This window comes from Gymnoscopelus braueri, assembly GCF_963280865.1.
Source record: "Gymnoscopelus braueri genome assembly, chromosome: 6".
Lineage (NCBI taxonomy): Eukaryota > Metazoa > Chordata > Actinopteri > Myctophiformes > Myctophidae > Gymnoscopelus > Gymnoscopelus braueri.
In genome coordinates this window covers 53,017,681-53,040,717 of record NC_137607.1, presented here as the reverse complement: position 1 = coordinate 53,040,717, position 23,037 = coordinate 53,017,681, and the positions used below count along the sequence as shown (strand labels likewise).

The 23,037-nt window shown below is 41.9% G+C and overlaps 1 protein-coding gene across 1 annotated transcript in view; it reads right to left on the bottom strand.

Annotated features, from left to right (window-relative positions):
* Window positions 1-23,037, bottom strand: part of unc13a (unc-13 homolog A (C. elegans)) — a gene marked incomplete at both ends in the record, with an annotated part of 82,680 nt that overhangs the window by 40,905 nt on the left and 18,738 nt on the right. The window contains 10 exons of the mRNA XM_080430642.1: window positions 242-411; window positions 1,672-1,813; window positions 2,824-3,051; window positions 4,018-4,237; window positions 4,775-4,849; window positions 8,767-8,845; window positions 9,091-9,137; window positions 16,310-16,403; window positions 16,900-17,757; window positions 21,027-21,152. Of these exons, the coding sequence (XP_080286768.1) occupies window positions 242-411; window positions 1,672-1,813; window positions 2,824-3,051; window positions 4,018-4,237; window positions 4,775-4,849; window positions 8,767-8,845; window positions 9,091-9,137; window positions 16,310-16,403; window positions 16,900-17,757; window positions 21,027-21,152 (2,039 nt within the window). The remainder of the gene's footprint in view (window positions 1-241; window positions 412-1,671; window positions 1,814-2,823; window positions 3,052-4,017; window positions 4,238-4,774; window positions 4,850-8,766; window positions 8,846-9,090; window positions 9,138-16,309; window positions 16,404-16,899; window positions 17,758-21,026; window positions 21,153-23,037) is intronic.

Here is a 23,037-nt window from a genome sequence, read left to right as displayed (position 1 = left end):
TAAAAATGTTCGCTTTAAAACAATATATATTCAAAGATTTTCACGATTTTTCAAAAATAGCAGATCTACAAGCTCGTAGCGAGGCACTCGGTGCCGCGCTACGAGCTTGTATATCTGCTATTTTTTAATAGCCAAAGTGTAAAATAATGCCTTTTAGCTCAAATCAAAAAATGACACAGATGCGTTCCAGCTCTTAATGGGTTAACGTTGAATTTTTTTTTTTTTTTTTAATCCTACTCACCCAGATTGTACCAGACGTCCATCTCTCCGCTCAGCGTTCGGACCTCGATGATGGTCTGACCGAGGAAGTCATCGGACTCCCGTTTGAACTTCTGTTTCACCCGAGACTTGATGTCGTCGTCCTCGTCCCACACTCGTACCTTGATGCGGTCTGAGGAGTTGTGGCACTCGCTGCGTGGCGTGGACACATCACACATCAGAAACATCACAATGCATTCCTTCTATCTACAGTGAGAGAAATGACCGATTACAGTTAACAAACAAATCCTGTTTGAATAATTAGCACGACTTATGGGACATAACTCGTGCAGGTGGAAAATGTCCAAAAGCGTTACTTTTCAGGAAATGGAAAAAAAAAGTACCTTCTTGTTGCTTGTAGCTTCTTGTTAAAGGTAGGGTAAGTGATTTACTTTGGTTAAAATAAGTGTTAAATAGCTCTATATTCTGATAGTACTCATTGCTATAGAGTGTTTGTTCAGTAAAAGGAGTCTCCCATGTCTCTCCAGCTCTTTATTAAACAGAAAATGCATTTTCAGTGCTCTCTCCTGATTGGCTTAAATTCTGTCACCTACCTGAAAATGTACTATATTCTGTTTACTAAAGAGCTGTAGAGACCCCTGTGACCAAACAAACGCTCTGTAGCAATGATTACTATCAGAAAAAAATACAATTACCCAAAAATATCACTTACCCTACCTTTAATACATTTCATTGGTTCAATATCTATAAAACCCACAGACAGATTTAACCACTTTCACTTAAACATTTGGAAATTGTCGATTTGCTTCTATATATCGGCTATTTTTGCTACTTTTGTGAGATTATAGTATGATGAAGAAGGGCATTCCAAAAAGAAAAAAAATAACCATTTCAAAAGCTGAAATATGGAGATACAAGGTTTCTGCCTGACAGCAACGATATGTAACGCTGACAGTGTAAAAAAAAACAAAAAACAGCCTTAGACAGTTTAATTTAACCCAAGGCGAAAAAAAGAAAATCTAAACTTTTTTTTTGAAGATTTTTCAAAAATAGCAGATCTACAAGCTCATAGCGCGGCACTCGGTGCCGCGCTATGAGCTTGTATATCTGCTATTTTTGAATAGCCAAAGAAATCTGCCAAACTTATTTCTGCCTTTATCACACCTGTGCCAAGGCCAAAAATACATTGTAAAAAAAAAAGTGCTTAGGAGCCGAGATACAGCCTTTTTCAGTAAGAAGTTAAACAAGAAGTGAATGGAGCAGCAAATCTTCAAATCATCATATCTTGGGTTCTGAACATTTTTTTTCCCCCAAAAAAACTGTTATGACGTCGGCGACGTCATTGGCACTCTGGGCTTATGAAAAATGTGACGTCGGCGACGTCAATGGCACTGAATGAGTTTAAGGATTAACATAATAATCTGGCTTGTCTGTTTTATCTTCTATACTCACAAGTTGAAGTTCTCCTCCCATACAGGGTTAAGGTTGCCATAGATAGTCTTGGTTCTCTTCTTGGTCTTGCCCACCTGGACGGTGACGTAGGGGTCACTGGAGCCCGTCTTATCCTTGGCCTGCAAGCCCTGAGCACACAACACTGTGGAGAGACAGCAGCACCACCCACCTGTCAGCCATTGTTTGTTCCTCCCCATGTATCCCTATTTATTCATTACACAGCTTGGTTTAATGCTTGATTCTGATTGGTCAATCACTGAATTCATTGGTCTATTATTGCATGACCGCTAAGCAATCTGTGTTGCTTGATTTTTGCCATATACAACATTGTAGCCATGTGAACAAACACACAATGTCATTTAAAGCTAAACAGTACACTCAAGATTTTTTTTCAAACATTTAAAATGAGAAATAGACAATGTAGTAACCAAATATTGATTGAAATATCTGATAAACACTTCTTGTTGTTTTCCGAGATGACTGCATTGCACTGGATGCACCTGGCATAAATTGGCATACTACTTTAATTACCGCGAGCAAGGACATCCTTTTCAAATCAATCAAATCATTTTGTTGTTACTTTTGGGTTAATTTATTAACTCTTTCATTGCCACACTTATTTCAGACTGTGCCAGGAAAAAGGTGCATTTTTCCTCCGTTTGTTTTTTAACATTGAAGTGAATGGAGCAGCAATTTTTTGGATAGCGTTATCTCCTAGTTCCTTTGAGATAAACAACAAAAAAAAAAGACAAAAACATTCTAAAAATTCTAAAAAAATAAAAAATAAATAAAAATAAAAATCGTCATTTCCGTCCGTGGCCATGATAGCCATAGAGACGGGAATTCCCGTTTTTGGCAGTTAAAGAGTTAAAGGACGACTTCAGCCATTTTCAACCTTTTTTCATAGAATTGGTCCTCACTATATTGCTCATTATAATATGATATCATTATAATATGGATTTCTGACAGTTCAGAAACCCGACTAATGCTGAAGTCGTCCTTTAAGATTTAGAAGACATTTGTAGAATCGGCCTCAGTATGCGTTAAAAGAAACAGCACCCGAGCCTTTGTCATACTCTCTCTCCTATGACTTTTGATGAGGACGTTAGCTACAGTATAGCTCCTTCCGTCTGAACCGAACTCTCCTCTTACCTGTGATGCTAATCTTGGCTGACCACTTGGAGGTTCCGTCGAGCACACTCTGCTTGATCTGCTTCATCTGGGTGACGTGGGTTGCCTTCACGATGGCGAACAGTTCCTGGATGAGCTCAAAGATCTCCGGCTTGTTCCTCTCGCGGATCTTCATGCGGTCCTTCAGAACCATGATGATGTTCTGGGTTCGGTCCTCCGCACCGTGCTTGGTGCTCTTCTCTGCTGCTCCTGATTAGGAGTAGAAATAACATGGCAAGGGGCAGGTGTGTGAAGAGAATGTCATTTTAGGCGAAAAATTGCCCACGCAGTGACTCAATCTAGATGAATTTCTAACTGCTAGTTGAAAACTTTGTTATTAATATTCAGAAGGCTACTCTCCACAGAGTTGTATTACACACAGCATTTATCGTGATTGGTGAGCTGACAAAAAGCGGTCCATGTTATGCATATACTTGAAAACCTTTCATTTTGTACTCATGATTCTCAATAAACCCTATTTAACAAAAAAAATGTCATATGCGCTTTTTTCAAAAAGGTAAACTATTCTGAACTTCTGAAAGCGCTCCACCTGCCCCCAAAAAAGCCCTTTTAGTTATTTGTCATAGGTGTTAATGTAAAAAAGGTGGGTTTTTTTTGTTTGTCTTTTTGCGGATAGTGGGAACATGGTTTGGATGTCAACAAAAGACAAATGGCTTTTAATATCCTCTCAAAAGAAAAAAGAAAAAAAACAGAGCCAAACAAAGCAATAGGCATGAGAAGGAGAAGAGGGAGGACAGGTTGCTTCATAGAAAGGAAGATGATAAATGGGCTACAGAGAGTCCAGTCTTATTATTAATAGCAGAGACACTCTGAGACACTAAGACACTCAAAGTAGTCTATATAGTCAAAACTGACTAGAGCTGTAAGGCTCTTTAACTTGAATTGAATTAAATTGTCTATAAGTCACAATTGTAGGTCTACAGTAAACAAAACATATTGTACATTCATTGTGGTCATATTGATTTGACATATAACATATTTTATCGGATAGTCACTTATTAATGTTTTGTATTGCAAGATTTTTAAGGGATTTTATAATTATAGTGGAATTGAACTACACTTGAAAAGCTAAGCTTCTCGGCTATAGATCAAATGGACCAGTCTTATTATTAGCTCGGTCAACTGATTTTGGTCGATCAATCAACAGCATCTTACTTTGCAAACAGTCGGCGTTGAGGAGGTCTTGGCACTTGTCGTGACATTTCACCCCACACTCTGTGCAGCGCATTCCCTGGCGAGCGATCCCCCATAGCAGCCCTTCACACTCATAGCAGTACGTAGGGGTGGTGGCGGTCCACACCTCAAAGTTGTGAGGCGTGGTACAGGAGATGGGATAGATGAGAGCCTGGAGGGTCTTCTTGTAAACATGGCTCTTCTACAAGGGTATGGAGGAAAGGGTTCGAAGATATTGTAAATAAAAACAGCAACACGTTATACTGGAATTTGTTCAATATCAGCTAATATATCATGTCCAAAACTGTGACTTTTCAGGATTCAAATTCAAAAATAGCAAAAGTAGCAGATCGACAAGCTCGAAACCCGGCTCGATCTTGTGGATCTGCTACTTTTGATGCTTTTGTGTGACGCTGTAGTGTACTAGTGTAGTATCAAATAGGGCATTAATTTACAAAAAAACACAACATTTACAAAAATAGCCGATCTACAAGCTCTGCTATTTCCACTCTTTGTTACTTTAAAAAAAAATATTTATGGAACTTTTTTTTTACTTTTTATTTTTAAATACAGCCAGTTGGTCTTTTTATTTATTTTTGTGATATTTACTCACGACAGACCCATACAAATGCTTCTGTGACTCAAAAATGTGTCTGGAACCCTTTGTTTGCAAAACACAGCCTTTTTTCTCCAGATATAAATGACTCAACATGTGTCATAATTGTAAATGAGGACTGACCAGTTCTTCATTGTGCAGGGTGCTTGACGTCAGAGCTGAAGTGATGCCTGCCTTCCTGGAATTCTGCACCAAGGACTGAGTGAAAACAGAGAGAGTGGGCGAGGGAGGGAGGGAGTGAGTGAGGGAGGATGGGGTTGATTTCTCTAGATCAGTGGTTCTCAACCTCATCTGGATCAGGGACCACCTTGAAAGTCTCAAAAGCGCATTTAATGATCAGCATGTGTATTTTAATGATCAGTCAATCGATTGTGTTCCACCTCGGATCCATGGAGTAGTATACCAAGAGTTCTTATTTATTGGTATCACTTTTTCATATTATTGTTCATATTATCATTCAAATCTGAAGTGTTTTGCCAATTATTCGGAGGGCCGCTTGCTAGTGTTGATTTTGTCAGCAAATTTTGATTTCGTTTTAGTCATTTTCTTTTGAATAAAATTACACTTAGTTTTAGTCATATTTTAGTCATCTGAAAGGTTTTACTGTTTTAGGTTTTACTCGACTAAATATCATAAGATTATAGTCGACTAAATCTACAGGTGATTTAGTCGACTAAAATGTATTTTGGCGGTGCCTTGATGGCGTCTTAATGGCTGATTTTATACTTGCATGTTGCGTACTGAAAATAGCCGATCTACAAGCTCACAACGCGTCGCAGCGCGACACGTTGTGAGCTTGTAGATCTGCTATTTTCAGAGCACGACACCCGAGCACAACCAAACATAAAATGACTTGTCTTGTAGTTCTACTGGATCTCTTCTCCACTAGTCCCTCACTAACATTTTAGTCTAGTTTTTATTTGTTGACAAAATTGTCAATATATTTAGTCTTAGTTTTAGTCATCGTAGCTTTAATTTGTTTTTATTTCGTTTTTATTTAGTTTTCGTCCGTGAAAAATGGTAGTCGACCAACATTTTTCGTCATAGTTTTAGTCAACGAAATCAACACTGCCGCTTGCAATACTGTCAGTGGGGCCCGGGCCCACAGGTTGAGGATCGCTGCTCCAGATATACACGCTTCAATATCACTCAGCTTAGCTGTGATTAAGACAAATGTCAGTCTGCCTCTGCCTCTGAGGCGGTGTGTCATTATTACAGGCCTGTCTGGCAACGTTCTCCTCAGTGATTACAACCGACGATGAAATGACAGTGGCAGAATTGAAAGCGCTCCCTTAGCCCTTTAAGACCGGGAACGCATCTGTGTGTCATTTTAAGATTTATTTGGGCTATTCAAAAATAGCAGATATACAAGCTACGAGCTTGTAGATCTGCTATTTTTGAAAAATCGCGAAAATGTGTGCAAAGCTTTGAATATATATATATTTTTAAAGCGAACATTTGTAACTCAAATCTTTGCTTCTGGGGGTCCCTGGAACAAAACATTTTTATATATTTTATTTTTGCACAAATGTTCATGTTGTTAGGATTTAGAGAACCTTTTTAGAATGGTCCTCAGGTCTTAATGGGTTAGAGAGGGGAGACACACAATAGCTTTTGACAAACAAACAACCATCATCCATGTTACTCACCATAGCCTGGGGCAGCATAAGAGAAGAAAGAGGAAGATATATGCTGTTAGGAACAGAGCCAACGTAGTGGGATTCATTTCCCAAAAACTGAGTCATGAGATACAGTTATCAGAGACAACATTTAAAACCCTGATGGGCTTTTCAACGTCAAATACACACATAAATTAAACATTACACCACAGGAGGAGACTGATCAGATGTTGCAGGACATCTATTGTCTGTCCAATGGGATCTCTTGTTGCATCATTGAAGCCGAGGTCATCTGCTTCAATGATGGTTATAGGTCAGGTTATCGCCAAAGTAATTCTCATATTATATTTTCTTAGTTTCATTCCTTTTTTCCATTATGTTTTTTTATCAATTAATCATTGTCTTCCAATTTAGTCATTATTATGCCAATTCCCAATTCCCCCATGTAGTCCCTGTCATTGTTGGGGTGGGAGTGGGGGGGGGGGTAGACAACCACTTGTGTCCACCAATACATGTGACATCGCTTCTTTTCAGCTGACGGTGAGGAGTTTCACCAGGAGGGTATAACGCATGCGGAGGAAAACGTAATCCTTCCCGGTTCCGCTGCTGAAAAGGTGCCGGACCAACCGATCTCTGCAGTGTGACAGAGATCGCCCTCCCCTGCCGGCATTCCACCCACCCGTAAGCGTTGACATTAAAACGTTGGGAACCCCTAGTTTAGACAGACGGTCAACGGCAGTTTTCATGGCCGTTGCTATCATGACGATCACCTCCAGAGGGAGGGGGTACTATGAGGGCGGTCCAGTGCAGTGGAAATCTAAAGTAAACTTAGTAGTAGAGTATAGAGTAGAAGTGTGGCAAGATGGGAGAGCAACAGAAGGAGAAAGAAGAAAAGAAGAAGAGGTGTAGATAGAGAGAGGAGGTATATTACTGTAGACAGAGAGATAAAGACTGAAATTGAACATCCGTGTCTGGCAGCATGGGTCATCAGTGAGAAGGCGGCGGGCGTCGTAGTGTGACAGAAAGATGGATTAATAAAGACATCCAGTTGAGCGTTTTGCTCCTGTTTGCTAATGCTGGGTTCCAGTCTGCTCGGCACAGGTTGCGCCGCAATGAACCCAGTCATTTGGCAGGTGATATTGGCCAGCTTGTCTCCAGACAGTCAGAACTCAGGCGGAGAATCAGATCAATGGCGGTTGGTCGAGGAAGGAGAAAAACAAAGTAGCGGGGCTGTCAATGTGCCGTGCGTTTCATATCCCAGGAGCCCTACTCTGACAGGAGTGCACACTGTCTGAGACTTCCCAACAGTGTTGATTTTGACAGCAAATTTTGATTTAGTTTTAGTCATAGTCTTTTGAATACAATTCCATTTAGTTTTAGTCACATTTTAGTCATCTGAAATGTTTTAGATTTTGTCTAGTTTTAGTCGACTAAATATCATAAGATTATAGTCGACTAAATCTACAGTTGATGTAGTCGACTAAAATGTGTCTTGGCGGTGCCTTGATGGCGTCGTAATGCCTGATTTTACACTTGTTTGCACGCTGAAAATAGCCGATCTACAAGCTCACAACGCGTTGCGCTGCGGTGCGTTAGATCTGCTATTTTCGCCAGGGTTCTGTCTCACCCGTTATCAGTGTGTACGGACCACAGGAAAAGGTCCATTGCAGTAAATTCAATCTGTTATGGCCCACCTTGTGTATAGGTTAATAATGCTTAATTTATACTCCGTTGTACTACGGTGTCACTTGCCAAACATAACCAATCTGTAAGCTCACAGCTTTTAGATTTTACATTTCTGGCTTTCGGTGCTCACAAACATAAAACGAATCAGCGTGCAAATTCAGGCAGACAACTCGAGTAGTGCCAGTCCCCACTGCGTCAGATGGTCTGTCAGATGTCCACACAGCATCCACCTGTTGTCTCTGTTGCACTTTGGTTCCCCAGGGTCTTTTGGTAAATAATAATCATTGCTTGCTCTCATGTTGGCCGTCTGTTTTATGCTAAGCAGGGAGCGGTGATCAGTTCCATTGACGTCAAAACTAAACGCTGCATCTTATATAACATCTATAAAATATTCTCAATGTTTCTCGATTATACGTGTAATGTCTGTTTGAAATGTTAAAAAGTTTTCCTGTATTATTTATAAGCCTCTCGCGTAGCCATGTCATCAACGAGACAGCATCGGTGAGGGTGGGGGGTGACAAGGCCTGTTTAATGACAGCTTCAAGCTTACATCAGTGTCAGTTCGCAGAAGATCCCTAGCCCTCTATGGCTGGCCCCTGTGGAGCTGCAGCCTCGCAGGCTGTCACGGCGCAGAAACTTGTCGTCAACAAGCATACACGCACAGTGGATGCAAACGAGAAGAAGTACAGAGAGAGGACTCAAAGAGGCTTCAACGCAGGACGAGATAGATGAGTGGGAACAAGAAGGATACGTTTATGAGACGGGGGGAATAACAACAGATTTAGTCTTTTTTTTGGCCTGAACCCTCACCAAATCTCTGACCAGCGGCATAGCTTTCCTCTTCCTGAGGTCAGGCATGCTGTCTATGCTGTAGAGAGCACCGCCCACCCTGTGGATAAAACACACACACACACACACACACAACACACACACACACACACACACACACACACACACACACACACACACACACACACACACACACGCACACACACATTAGTAAGACACTACTAGCAGCATGGAATTTCAATGACTGTGTGTGCAACTATACAAATGCAAGATTCCTTGCAGGCTGGTTCAACTGAGAGCCTCACTGAGGTCCATTGACAGTAACAGAGAGTCAGGATTACGTACCCTGCTGATAGAAGCAGAGAACAAATCCCAACGCTCTCTCCTCTGGCCTGTTGAGAAAGACAGAGGTAGAGATGATGGAGAGACATCCATTAGAATGGTGGTAGGGACAAGCGGAAGCGAGAAATGTGTCAATCATGGTTTGCCAGTGCATACTTACAAAAGAGACTTTGTCTCAACGTATATTTTAACTGGTTAAATGGTCAAGTAGGGCCTACTTGACCCTACCCGACCATACTACAGCGTATATATATATAAATCTATATATATATGCTATTGTGAGTGTTGTATGGTGGAGTAACGTCATAACTGTGTCATTATTCCATTCCCTTCTAGCTGCTACCATAGCGACTGCCTATCGCCTTGTTCCTGAAATTCACAAATGATTAAATAATGTGAGAGGTAAAAGGATGAAATAAGAGATAGCACCGCGCTGTGTTTCTCTCTCTCTCACTCTCTATTTCACCACATGTGATACTTACTGTGGTGGAAAGTAACTAAATACATTAACTCAAGTACTTACTTTACTTGAGTATTTCCTTTTTTTTCTTCAATACTTTATTATTCTACTCCACTACATCTCAGAGGCAAATATTGTCCTTTTTACTCCACTACTATTATATTACAGCTTTACTTTTACTGGTACTGCAAGTATATTTTGATGCCAATACTTTTGTTCTTTTACTCAAGTAAAACTTTGAATACAGGCCTTTAACTTAACAGAGTATTTTTATATTGTGGTATTGATACTTGTTTATGATCAATTTATTTGAGCTTTACGTTAGCAAAACAAATAACAGAAAGTAAAATATACGGTATTGCTACTTTTACTTAAGTAAAACATCCGAGTACTCACTGGGTAGCCCACTTATTGACGTCAGCGGTGAGGTCTTAGCATTTGAGAAGCGTAGTGTTAGGACCAGTTTATAATATCTGTGTACAGAGATATATATTATAATGTGTGTATATAAGTTCTTTCTTTGATTTGTATTCATTTAATGGAATTCCTGCAATGTATTAATCCAATGTGTAATATGTCTGACAGTCCTTATTAGTTAGTAAGTTTCCACTCCTCTGTACTCCTCTGTCCCCTCCCCTTTTCTAATAAAGTGCTTGGACAGAGGGGAGTGCGCCATTGTGATTTTGGACCTTGTGAAGTGAGTTACATGGTGGTCACAAACCTCGTACGAGTAAAAGAGATCTCGTGTGTCACGTGTCTTCTTTATCTGTGTGTGATCAAACAGCAAGGGGGTTTAAGATAACGATCAAGAACCTATCATTTCACTGGTCCTTCGTGTCGGATTTCTACGTCGTTTTTGGAAGAGGAGAAGAGGACGCATCGCAAGTCTATCGATAGCCAGAGATCTGAGAGGGTCCTGCAAGCCCTGGGGTGTAAACCAGGCCGGTGTTCACCAGTCCGAAATCTTCTCTTCGACGAACGACTGCCGAAATCTGAACGTGATCACACGCCTATAAGAAACATGTAAGTGTGGTCCTTGTGTGGACATATTGTTGTTATTACTAAGGTGTAATATTGACAAGTGTGTTGTAGTTGTGCATAGATAAGCAACTACAGTTATAGTTGTGTTGTAGTGGCGGGGGCCACTGCATTTTATTAGCTGCAATTGTATACTGAGAAACGAGTTTTGTGTGAGTTCAAGAGAGAGTCACGGTAGTTAATAAGATAAAGAGTCTGAAAACTCCCTCCAGAGGGTTCAGTGATTTATCCTCTGGGGCAAGTCGACACGTGGTGGACCTTCCAGGGCATGATCCTTTTGTCTATGTTTAGTCTATATTATCTTGTATAACCCCCATAAGACTCTCAGGGGTGTACGGTGTGTGGTTTGAATGTGATAAGTTAGCTGATCCCCTGGGCTAGTCCAACACGTGGTGAACTGGTGAATATTTGGGTGTGATACAGTTTTTGACCAGTATACAGCAGTGCCTAGAAACGTTGAAATACACTTAGTTAGGATAAGAACAAGATATTTACAGTGATTAAAATAATTTCTACATTGAACAGAACATTATAATAACCACACATATTTAAGTTTTCACCCACATAATAGTAATTGACTGCTAATATGGAGAAGGAAAAAGAAGATACAGGTGCTCCTGTGAAACAAGTGATTGTAGTCGATGTTACCAACGACGGAGATAAGCCAAAGCAGGGCAAGAAGAAAGGCCAAACAAGGGCCCCCAGATCATGTTTTAGGTGTGGTCGTTTAGGCCATTTTGTGGCTGATTGTATATCAAGCACAACAGTACATGGATGGGATGATACGAGGAAAGAGAAAGGCCAACCAAGGGCCCCCAACTCATGTTGTATATGTGGTCGTAAGGGCCATCTTCTCTTCGGACTGGCTCTTTGCGAGTCATGCAATATGTCTGGCTGGGATGATTAGAGAAGAGAGAAAGAGAAGAAGCTAGGAGGCTGTGCGCATCAGAGCGACAGCTACAAAGAGAGAGATTGTAGTAAGAAGAAAACGTTTTGTTTTGTCTAAAAGATGTGTGAATGAGAGAGTGGAATGTGCATTTTTGTGATCTGTATGAATGCCCCAAATAGATGCAGTAATCATTTAAACATTTCAAAATTCCATGTCGTGGTGCACAACGACATGGAAGGAGTGATGTTTAAATGAGAGTGAGAGAGAAGAGGAAGAAAGAGAGAAATTGTACGTGTAAGAGTGTATGTATGTGTGTTCAGGTGTTAGTGTACATGAATTGTGAGTGAATGTGGTGTTTGGGTGTAATACATATGTACTATATGTAAAGTGTGAAGGGTAGCAACAGTAGTGTGAAAAAAAAAAAAAAAAAAAAAAAAAAAAAAAAAAAAAATGGGTTATGATGTGCGTGTGTGCTTGTATACGTGCATGTGTGTAGTTTCATGTACCGAAAAGACTGTGTGTGTTTGAAGCATGTGGAATGACGTCACTTACGTTGGAGAGTGTCAGGTACTGTGTGTGTGAGAGGAGTGAGTGTGTCTGTCTGACTGTCTGCATGTGTGTGTGTGTTCACATGTGTGCGTGAGTGTGCGCGCGTGTAAGCATGTGTGTGTGCTCGCATGCATGAGAGAGAGAGAGAGAATAAGAGAGTGAGAGCAATTCAGTGAGCCTGGCTCTGTGTGCGTGTGCGTGTGTGTGTGTGTGTGCGTGTGTTTGTGAATAGTCCAGCCAGTTTCTCAAGGGAAATAGCTAAATGTTAAGGCCACGTTGTCAGGTTTCGTCTCACGTTATCTCGTGTGTTGATTTAGTAGTAGAATCTCCCACATGTGAAAGTATGGGGGAAGAGTAGCAGGCCACTGTTTACATTCAGATAGAAGAGCAGCTTAGATACAAGCACCAAAACCCAAGAATAAGAGAGAGCTCCTTGCAGTATGCCCCATATAGTTTGAATTGCGTTGGCAGCAGACGTTTTTGTTAAGTTAAGACAGATGATGCACATGTTGGTCTCTGTGTTGGCCCTTCCTGATTATACTAAGTCCTTTATCCAAACTGCTGAAGTTAAAGAAGTTTTTTTAAATGATTTATGTCTTGTTGAAAGAGTAAGGTGCTAAGTTAAAGGCCTCTAGGTTTTACTCCAAATGTCTCTTAAACCCATTAAGACCTGGAACCTGTGTAAATTTTTGATATGTACTCAACCTCATCTCACTAAAGTTCGTTGTGGTATTTTTGAACCCCAAGGCCGCTAAGGGCATCGATGTTAAATGTCTGACTCTATAATAATAGCCACGATGCATTTTCTACTTTGTTTATTTTTTTGCTGCACAGTAGACTAGCAGAGGCACTTTTACGCCTGGGAAACGCTTATGTAGATAAGATAAAAAGGAACCTAGTCGCGCTTCACATTGGGAGTTTTTATTTGTTATGTCTGCCACCAGTGACACAGACCATTTCACACTTAGGATCTGAAGTTGAGTCATGACCATAGGTCATATCTCAAACAGGAGGGATGGTACACATATAATATATAATTAAGCAGCATTTTCACACTTATAATTTTCAAAATTATGCTAAACAGTTTTGTACATGTTTTTAGACAATGAAAAGGTAACGAAAGGCCATATGTAAGACTATTATTTCCACTTATTGAAAAGTGATGATACTGTAAAACTAGATTGAAGTACAGATGTGTCAAAACGGCCATAGCCATAATGCATCACATTAGTGGAGCTTTACATGAAAATAGTCCAAAGTGCAAATTATCTGTCTAGTCTTTTCTCTCTCCCTACAGGGACTGAAGCACTGGTGATCTGCATGCCGTGATAAAGATCATCAAGCGACAGGACCAGGACCAACTCTGCGCTGAGAGGGTCCGTTCCGAGTCCTGGTCACCAACACAATTGCTGTGAAACGTGTTATTTGGATCCACAAAAGGCCACTGTAAATTGGTTCGAACATTATCAGACATTTAAGTAATAGGAGTGCTAAAGCCAGCAGCGGGTGGGGCCGAGCGGATAGAGCTCAGGTCAGACCCAAACCTGGAGAAGACTCCAATTAGAATATTCCCCATCCCCATTCCTATTACACCTAGAATTGCACCCCTGGTATTTTTGTGAGTTTTTAATTTCTATGAGTGTATTATATATTTGTATTATTAAAGTTACTCGTAAATCGAGGAGTGTTGACGAAAATGTTTCTCACCGTCTAAATCTAAATATATAGGTATATTTTTACGCTAATCAAATCGCTAAGACTAAAATGTGAATGTTTTATGTTTGCACACATACTGTATAAATATATCTGCTTCACACAACTGGTCATGAGAAGTGACATGCCTCGAAATCCAATATCGCTGGTGAGCCTTGGGAGAAAATGACTTTGAACTAACAGCAGCTATTTGCCGTGTAAACCGTACCATCAGTTGAAATACGCCCTAAATAGCACTGTTAAGCCTGTATGTCACTCGGAAGCCTAACCTTTGTTATGTCCACGCTGGCTCTGTGAAGAAGGGTCAGATCAACGAACACAATTGTCAACAGACATTAATGCTGACTCCCCCGTGTTTGTTTAGATCAACTAAGAATTGGAGGTTGTAAGAAAAATACAATCTCACTGGTAATCCCGTGCCAATAAGGTTGGTTTGTCTCTCTTTCCCCATCTTGGAGTGGGAAAGCTTATGTTACGTGTAGAGACAATTAACTATAGACGTAGCCTGTTCCTCAATGCTACAATGACCATGAAGAGGCCCAAAACCGTGAGTTTGAGTCAGCGTCGTTAATGGCCGTCCAGAATAGATGGACTCTTGACCTTTTGACTGCTGCGAGTGGAGGGGTCTGCGTTTCTGATAAAAAGGACATGTGGTGTTTTTTTTATTTCAGATGACATTAATTCCAAGAATGTTAGTGACGCAAAGCAAGACCATTAGTGTATGGTCAATGAAAAGGTCGTGCAGACATGCGGCGTTGTCTCAGACTGATGACAATATTTGGCCCAAGTGCTCCACTCTATACGAGAGTGTGTATTCCTTTCAAGCCCTATTTGAGAGTGACATAGAAAGTTAGTCCCAAGGCCACTGGAAGCGAAGAGGCAAATGTTTGAGTTGTTGGGTTGATTAATAAAAATCCTGTTATGATGTTCATTTTGAAATGTGATGTTCAGAAGTATTAATTAAATGAACAACAGGAGGGAATGTTAGGACCAGTTTATAATATCTGTGTACAGAGATATATATTATAATGTGTGTATATAAGTTCTTTCTTTGATTTGTATTCATTTAATGGAATTCCTGCAATGTATTAATCCAATGTGTAATATGTCTGACAGTCCTTATTAGTTAGTAAGTTTCCACTCCTCTGTACTCCTCTGTCCCCTCCCCTTTTCTAATAAAGTGCTTGGACAGAGGGGAGTGCGCCATTGTGATTTTGGACCTTGTGAAGTGAGTTACATGGTGGTCACAATCCTCGTACGAGTAAAAGAGATCTCGTGTGTCACGTGTCTTCTTTATCTGTGTGTGATCAAACAGCAAGGGGGTTTAAGATAACGATCAAGAACCTATCACGTAGTAAAAGTGAATTACTGTCAGATGACTATCTGGGTGATCATTCTTCTAATTCTATCTGGTCTATTATAGAAAGACATGCTCTTTGTCACAAAATGACACAGGCAGTGCTGATACTTACGTCATACTGATGCTGAGGGGGACATATGACTGGCCTGAATATCAGCTTTAAAAACCACCATTAGATCCACAACAGGTAGCTGTCTATCAGTGGTGTAAAGTACATTTACTCAAGTACTGTACTTAAGTAAAATTTTGAGGTACTTTTACTTTACTTGGAGTATTTCCATTTGTCTCTATTTTTACTCCTACTCCACTACATCTCAGACTACAATTATTTGAAAACTTTAGTTACTTGTTACTTTGCAGATACAAAATATTACATTATAAAACATACATTAACCACTTTAGCCCTATTTTATAACTAGTCTATTTGAAAATAGCCCATCTACAAGCTCGAGCTTGTAGATCTGCTATTTTCAAACATTTTAGTACTTTTACTTTTGGTACTTTAAGTACATTTTGATACCAATACTTTTGTACTTTTACTCAAGTAAATTTTGAATTCCGGACTTTTACCTGTAACAGAGTACTTCTGCATTGCAGTATTGATACTTTTACTTAAGTAAAACATTTGAGTACTTTTTCCACCACTGCTGTCTACACATTTCAACTCTGAGCCCTACAGAAGACATACTCAATATCTGACTAATGAATTACCCTTAATTACTCTATATCTTGAGTAATTAAGGAACTCTTGGTCACACCTACCTGAGCGTCCGCTCCAGCCTTTGGTAATCAGAACGGACAACATGCAAATCACAACGGGGGTGTGGCAAACAACTGAAAAGAAAATAATGAGATGGCATACAAGACACGAGGTAAACACAAACTATCATAACAACATACAGAGACAGAGACTGACTACAGACACGACTAAGACAAACCACACAGCTATCGACAACAGGAGGGAACAGTATGTCAGGTCAACACACTTTAAGCTCGGAAAAACCAATAAGACAAAGCAAAGTCAGTGAACTCAAATACAGTAGTGAGTCAAAGGAGGAAAGAGAACAGGAAACACATTCTAACACGTTCTAACACACGTATGAGCCCATGCATACACATACTATGAACACATACAAGTGTACAAGGGCACGCACAGGTGCATAAGTAGACACACACGCACGCACGCACGCACACACGGACACAGAAACCTTACTTCTTGTAGCTGAAGTCGCACTCTGCTGAAGAGTCGGAGCCAGTTGGCCTTGGCCCTAGCAGGACCAGGCTCCATGATTTCTCTCTTTGGGAAACTGGCAAAGAATGGAGAGGAAATATTTGCCACACTTGATTGTGCATAATATATGAATATAGATTGTGTAGGTCATTTGTCATGAAATATATGCTAAAACAAATCCCCATCAATGAGTAACTAAACTTTGATATAGACTTTAAACTAAACCTAAACTTTAATTAGTAGATGGAAAATACTTTATTAACTTTATTACCCCATCATAAACCAAAATACAGGTCTGTTATCCTCCAATGTTTATGAATGTTAACAACATAACCAAACATATTACAGCCCCAAAATGCAAAAAAAACTAATACATTTCAACTCATCACCTCTTGTCAAATGTTTAGTCTTTCCATCAAGAACTGAGTCAATCACTGGAGAATGAAAACATCAAAACTGCAGTTTTTTGGTGGTGAGGCTATCCATTTCCCCATTTTGTTTACATTTGTATCCCTGATTCGACTTTTATAAGTCTAATCTGACAGTAACGCCAAAAGCATTTGAATGCTCACCTTGGCACAGGTGACTCCTCTGTTTTCTCCTCAGTAGGGGCACTCTCCACCGATGGAGGCTGCTCTGTGGCTGGACTTTCCTCCGGTGGGACCTCAGGCTTGAGCTCAGGCTCCAATGAGTGCTGAGCGTCAGAGGCCGGGGCCAGCGATACGGTGGTGAAGGCGGTGGTGGTGGAGGACATGGTGGTGGTAGCTGTGGAGGTAGACAGACCTGGTTGCGTGGATGTAAAAGGAGGCTTGGCGGAGGCAGCACTGAAAGGGGGCACGGTGTCGCCCTGGGTGACTGGGCTCAGGCCAGGGGCCATGCTCGCCGGACCCATGCCGGGAGGCTGGAGCTGGCCCTGGGCTGGCGGCTGGCGCAGGGACGCCTGCTTCTCCAGAGGAGGCCTCGTCGAGGGCAAGCCTTCCGAGGGGGGCTCCAGGGCGGGGGCCGTGCTGGTAGGCGTCGGGGTGTAAGGCGGCTCCTGGTCTTCACTGAGCGTGCCGTCTAGCGGGTACGGGTCTTCGTCCTCCTCGTACGGCATCTCCTCCTCGTCGTCATAGTTGTACTCTCCCCCCTCCTCCCCCTCCCCCTCGTACGTGTCTCCTTCCCCCTCGTCGTACAAGGCCCCCTCCTCCCCTCCGTCCTTGACGTAGCCCCCCTCGTCGCTGTAGACCGCCTGGGGCTCCTCGCCGTCCCAGACGGGGGAGCCCTCCTTGCCGCAGCTGACCGAGGAGTGGCAGGAGTGATACGAGTCGTTCTCATCGTAGAACTCGGAGCCTCGCAGGCTGTCGCCTTCCTCGGGACCGAACTCTTCGCTGAGCTGGGAGCTGCCTCGGCTCAGCTCGCCTGACGAGGCATAACGGCTGTCTGTTGGACTGGTGGGGAGAGGGAGATATGGAGACCAGTTACACACAAACAACTACACGCACACACGCACGCGAGCACACACGCGCACACACACAGACACAGACACAGACACAGACACACACACACACACAAATGCAAATGCAAATAACTGGAAGGAAGGGAATGTTCACCTATAGGAATAGAAGAGAGGTGTGCAGAAGGAACTGCAGGGGGAATATTATCTTAACCACTTAAACCCTGAGTTACAACTGTACTCAGACATCCACCAAAACTCAGACGTCCACACCAAAACTCTTTGCCGAAAATAGCCTCTACAACACATTTTGAGCTAGTAGATCTGCTATTTTGGCAAACCGAGAACATGGGTTCAAGTGGTTAAGACGGTTTCAGATTTGCCTGGGATGGTTGCAGATATCAGTCTTTGACCAATACAAACTACGCGACTCTGCCTTTGAGTTGGCCCAGACGAATCAAACATGTTTGATTTTGTCAGTCGACCAGGGAGTCGGTGGGGGTCCGCAGAGTCAGGGGGCCATGAGGATTATTAGCGCCGACCCTCGGCCTCGACTGGCTCCAGTTGAGCGTTCCACAATTGGGCTTAAAATCAGGGGAATTCTTGCCACAGTGAGAAACAAGCTTTAGTAGAGAGAGAGATTAGTGTGGAGACTCTCCACTGGAGAGGGTGCTTTAAACACACACACACACACACACACACACACACACACACACACACACACACACACACACACACACACACACACACACACACGCACAGAGAAGATTTGCATATAAATAGCAGATAAAAACGCTGAATAAAATGAAAGAAAAACAACCTTCTCAAGTCTGACAGACTTTTGAGGAAGAGAGAGAGAGCGAGAGAGAGAGCGAGAGAGAGAGCGAGCGTGAGGTAGAGGTACAGTAAAGGAAGAGTTTCATTAATGCAGATTGTCTGTATCGCAGACCAAGAGAGAAATATGTATTCATCGTGATGAATGACACTGTCAGACATTGGGACAAGGCATGAGTCAGGGAGAGATCTGACACAGAAATACGCACACACACACACACACACACACACACACACACACACACACACACACACACACACACACACACTCAGGCACATGCACTCACGCACACACACACTTCATCATTTAGGCGCTATTGAGTACAGCAAAGTGTGTTCAATAATGCATGACGAACTGGGGGAGCAGTAACAGAGAGGGCTGGGAACAGCCTTGGGCTATAGTGGGAACCAGAGGGAATAAGAAAGAGGCTGGATGATTGATCACATGAACAATCAATGAATCAATCAATGCATCAAAGAAATCGAGACTTCCCCTTATTTCACGCTCATTAGTGATCCACCCTCCTAAACCCCCTCTCCCCCATCCATCCTCACACACGCACACACACACACACACACACACAGTCACACACACAGTCACACACACACACACACACACACACACACACACACACACACACACACACACACACACACATCTATTGATTCAATTAGAAAACACACAGAAGGGTCGCACCAGTCGCTCATCCAAATAGAGCATCACTAACCACACTTGATTCCTTGCTGGGGACCTACTGTACCATGTGACCCTGCTCTCATCTGTAGCTCCACTGTCTGTCTGCACTGCCTTCATGAAACTGATACACAAGTATAAAAAAATTTCTTCAAATATCGTTGCTTTCGGGCAGAAACCTCATATCTCTCATATATTTTAACATTTTATGTTTTTTTTCGTAAATTAATGTCCTACTTTGTCATACTACAGTGTCACACAATAGTAGCAAAAATAGACGATCTACAAGCTCAAAGCGCGTTGCATTGCAGTTCTGCAAAACTGCAATATACGCAAAATTCGGACTTGTTCCGAATAATTAAAAGACGCTTTTTCGCTTCGCTTTTTCGCTCCATGGAAGCTTGCATTGACTTTATAAGGTTTTAAAAAAATACGTATTATTCGCATGAAAAAATCGCCCCCGGTGTGTAAGGGGCTTAACAGTTTTGGACATAGAAGGTTTCCACCCGACAGCAACGGAATATGAAAAGTACATGATGCATGTCCCAACAAAGGCAGCAGTGGGAAAGAGACTTTATTTTACTTTGGGTCATCTTTCAAATGACCAAGACATTGTAGTATAGGATGCATGTCTCTGAGCCGAAGGCCTCCTGCTGTGTTCCGCCTGGAAGGCAGAGATAGCTGTATAATAATTACTTAGTGTGGGACAGCCAGAATCAAACAGGGCTCTTCTCACTGCCTCACTCAACAACAGGCAGTAATAACAGACTGCCACAAAAGCAGAAAAGCCTGTATACACAAACACATATTTATATACGATGGAGGAGACCCACAGGCCCACACATTAGCACAGCTGAGCAAGAACTAACAATTAGCTCCTTCGAGGCTCTCTCTCTCTCTCTCTCTCTCTCTCTCTCTCTCTCTCTCTCTCTCTCGCTCGCTCGCTCGCTCGCACGCACGCACGCACGCACGCACGCACGCACGCACGCACGCACGCACGCACGCACGCACGCACGCAACCTGCTGGCCCAACGTAAGCCTAACCTTAACCTTAATCACAACCTCACCTAATTTTGAACACCTAATCCTAACCCCAACCTGACTCTTTAACCATAAATTTACTATGCGCACACGCACACGCGCACGCACAAACACAAACACAAACACACACACACACACACACACACACACACACACACACACACACACACACACACACACACACACACACAAACACACACCTAACAGTGCGGAACTCCACATACAACAGAGTTACAGTGGAAAGAACAGGGCATGATTCTGGCTGTTTACAGAGTACATTTGTCACAGGAGCAATAGGTTCATACAAAGCATACATATAATATAATACTGTACTGTACAGATATACAGAGAAGAGAGGATAAATATAATACTGTACTGTACAGATATACAGAGAAGAGAGGATAAATATAATACTGTACTGTACAGATATAGAGAGAAGAGAGTATAAATATAATACTGTACTGTACATATATACAGAGGAGAGAGGATAAATATAATACCGTACTGTACAGATATACAGAGAAGAGAGGGTTAGAGCACAAGCATGCAAGCACAGCGAGCGAGGAGGACGGGACAAGTCCACCACTGACGTCACAGCGAGACGGAGTCACAGGCTAGAGCAGGAGGGAGAGGAGGAGGAGGAGGAGGAGGAAGAGGAGCAGTTTGGAGAAGAGGAAGGAGGTGCAGAGACCCACCTATCGGAGAGCGAATGCCTACTGTCTAGTGAATACTGGCGGCTGGTGCGCTGGCTCGACCCCGAGCCCGAGTCGACATCGCTGCCGCCGCGCCCGTTGGTGGCCGAGTCTAAACTATCATAGCGTCTGGGCGAGAGGAGGGAGGGAGGGAGGAGGGAGGGAGGGGTTTTGGGGGGAGAGGTTAGGAGAGGAGCATCAGTAGAGCCCAGTGCAAAACCTTTTCAAAAGACGGCTTGGACCAGACTTAACCACTTAACCACTTTTTAACCTGGTGTCCCTATTGTGGGCATGCCTTACAGATGGCATGCCCATCTGTAATGGCATGGGGGGGGGGGGGGATAAATAATTACTGTATATTGTGGATATCATTGCTGTCGGGCAGAAACCTCTTATCTCCATATTCTAAATGTTTGTGTTTTTTCGTAAATTAACGCCCTACATACTACAGCGTCACACAAAAGTAGCAAAAGTAGCAAAAGTAGCAGATCCACAAGCTTATCGATCTGCTACTTTTGCTATTTTAGAATTTGAATCCTTAAAAGTAACAGTTTTGGACATATGAGGTTTCCACCCGACAGAGACGACATACTGTATGTCTAGTTGAGCTTAATTTATACTTTGCCGATGTATGACACCGTCATACCATGACGTATAAAGTAGGCTTTTAAGTTTCTGCATAAAGACAACTGCAGGTTGAGCACTTGTATCACCCATCTAACAATACGTCTCAGAAGAAACAGATATATATATATATGCTCACTGGAGAATAATAGTGAAAGGACAAAAAGAAAGTCTGACCGAAACATCATGCAATATTGCGTCTCACCAATCTGGTGATCTGGAACCTTTGGAAATGTGTTCAGAAAAACACAGTTATTTTGGGTTTTCTGCAAAATAAGCTGGCACAGAAGAGGAAATTACATCACACTTAACCCATTAAGACCGGGAACGCATCTGTGTTTTTTTTTTTAGATTTCTTTGGCTATTCAAAAAATAGCAGATATACAACATTTTTAGATGTGTATTTGGCCGCGGGTCCAGAGACCTCTCAGAAGCAAAGATTTGAGTTACAAATGCTCGCTTTAAAAAATATATATATATTCAAAGATTCGCACAAATTTTCATGATTTTTCAAAAATAGCAAATCTACAAGCTCATAGCGCGGCACTCGGTTACGTGCAATGAGCTTGTATATCTACTATTTTTGAATAGTCAAAGAAATCTTAAAATGACACAGATGCGTTCTTGGATTGAATGGGTTAAAGTCTGGTGCTCTTTTTTTTTTCTTCGCAAGCCCACCCACCCACTCACCCACTCACCCACTCACCCACTCACTCACTCACTCACTCACTCACAAAGACACTCGCCCATACCAGCAGAAATGCTCTCTTTATACACATCCTGTATTAAAGCATTCTGTGCCACAGAAAGCCTCTATACAGTGGGGACAAAGTCATTCTCTGGAGAGGAAGCACCATATGGGAAAACATGTTTTCATGTTCAGCATGTACCATGTATACCCAGTACACTAAACACAGAATAAAACAGAAGGAGCTGAGCAGTCTCAGGACTATACTGTATATCACAGTCACTATCAGACGGACATCTTATATATGTTCAAAACCGTTACTTTTTCAGGAAATGGAATGGACTTTTCAGGAAATTTGACCAATGAAATACTTTTCATTGGTTAAATATTTATAAAAATCCACAGGGGGGGGGTAAATAAATAAATACTGTATATTAGTGTTGATTTCGTCGACTAAAACTATGACGAAAAATGTTCGTCGACTACCATTTTTCCACTGACGAAAACTAAATAAAAACTAAGCTATGACGACTAATACTAAGACTAAATATATTGACAATTTCGTCAACAAATAAAAACTAGACTAAAATGTTAGTGAGGGACTAGTGGAGAAGAGATCCAGTAGAACTAAAAGACAAGTCGTTTTATGTTTGGTTGCGCTCGGGTGTTGCGCTCTGAAAATAGTCGATCTACAAGCTCACA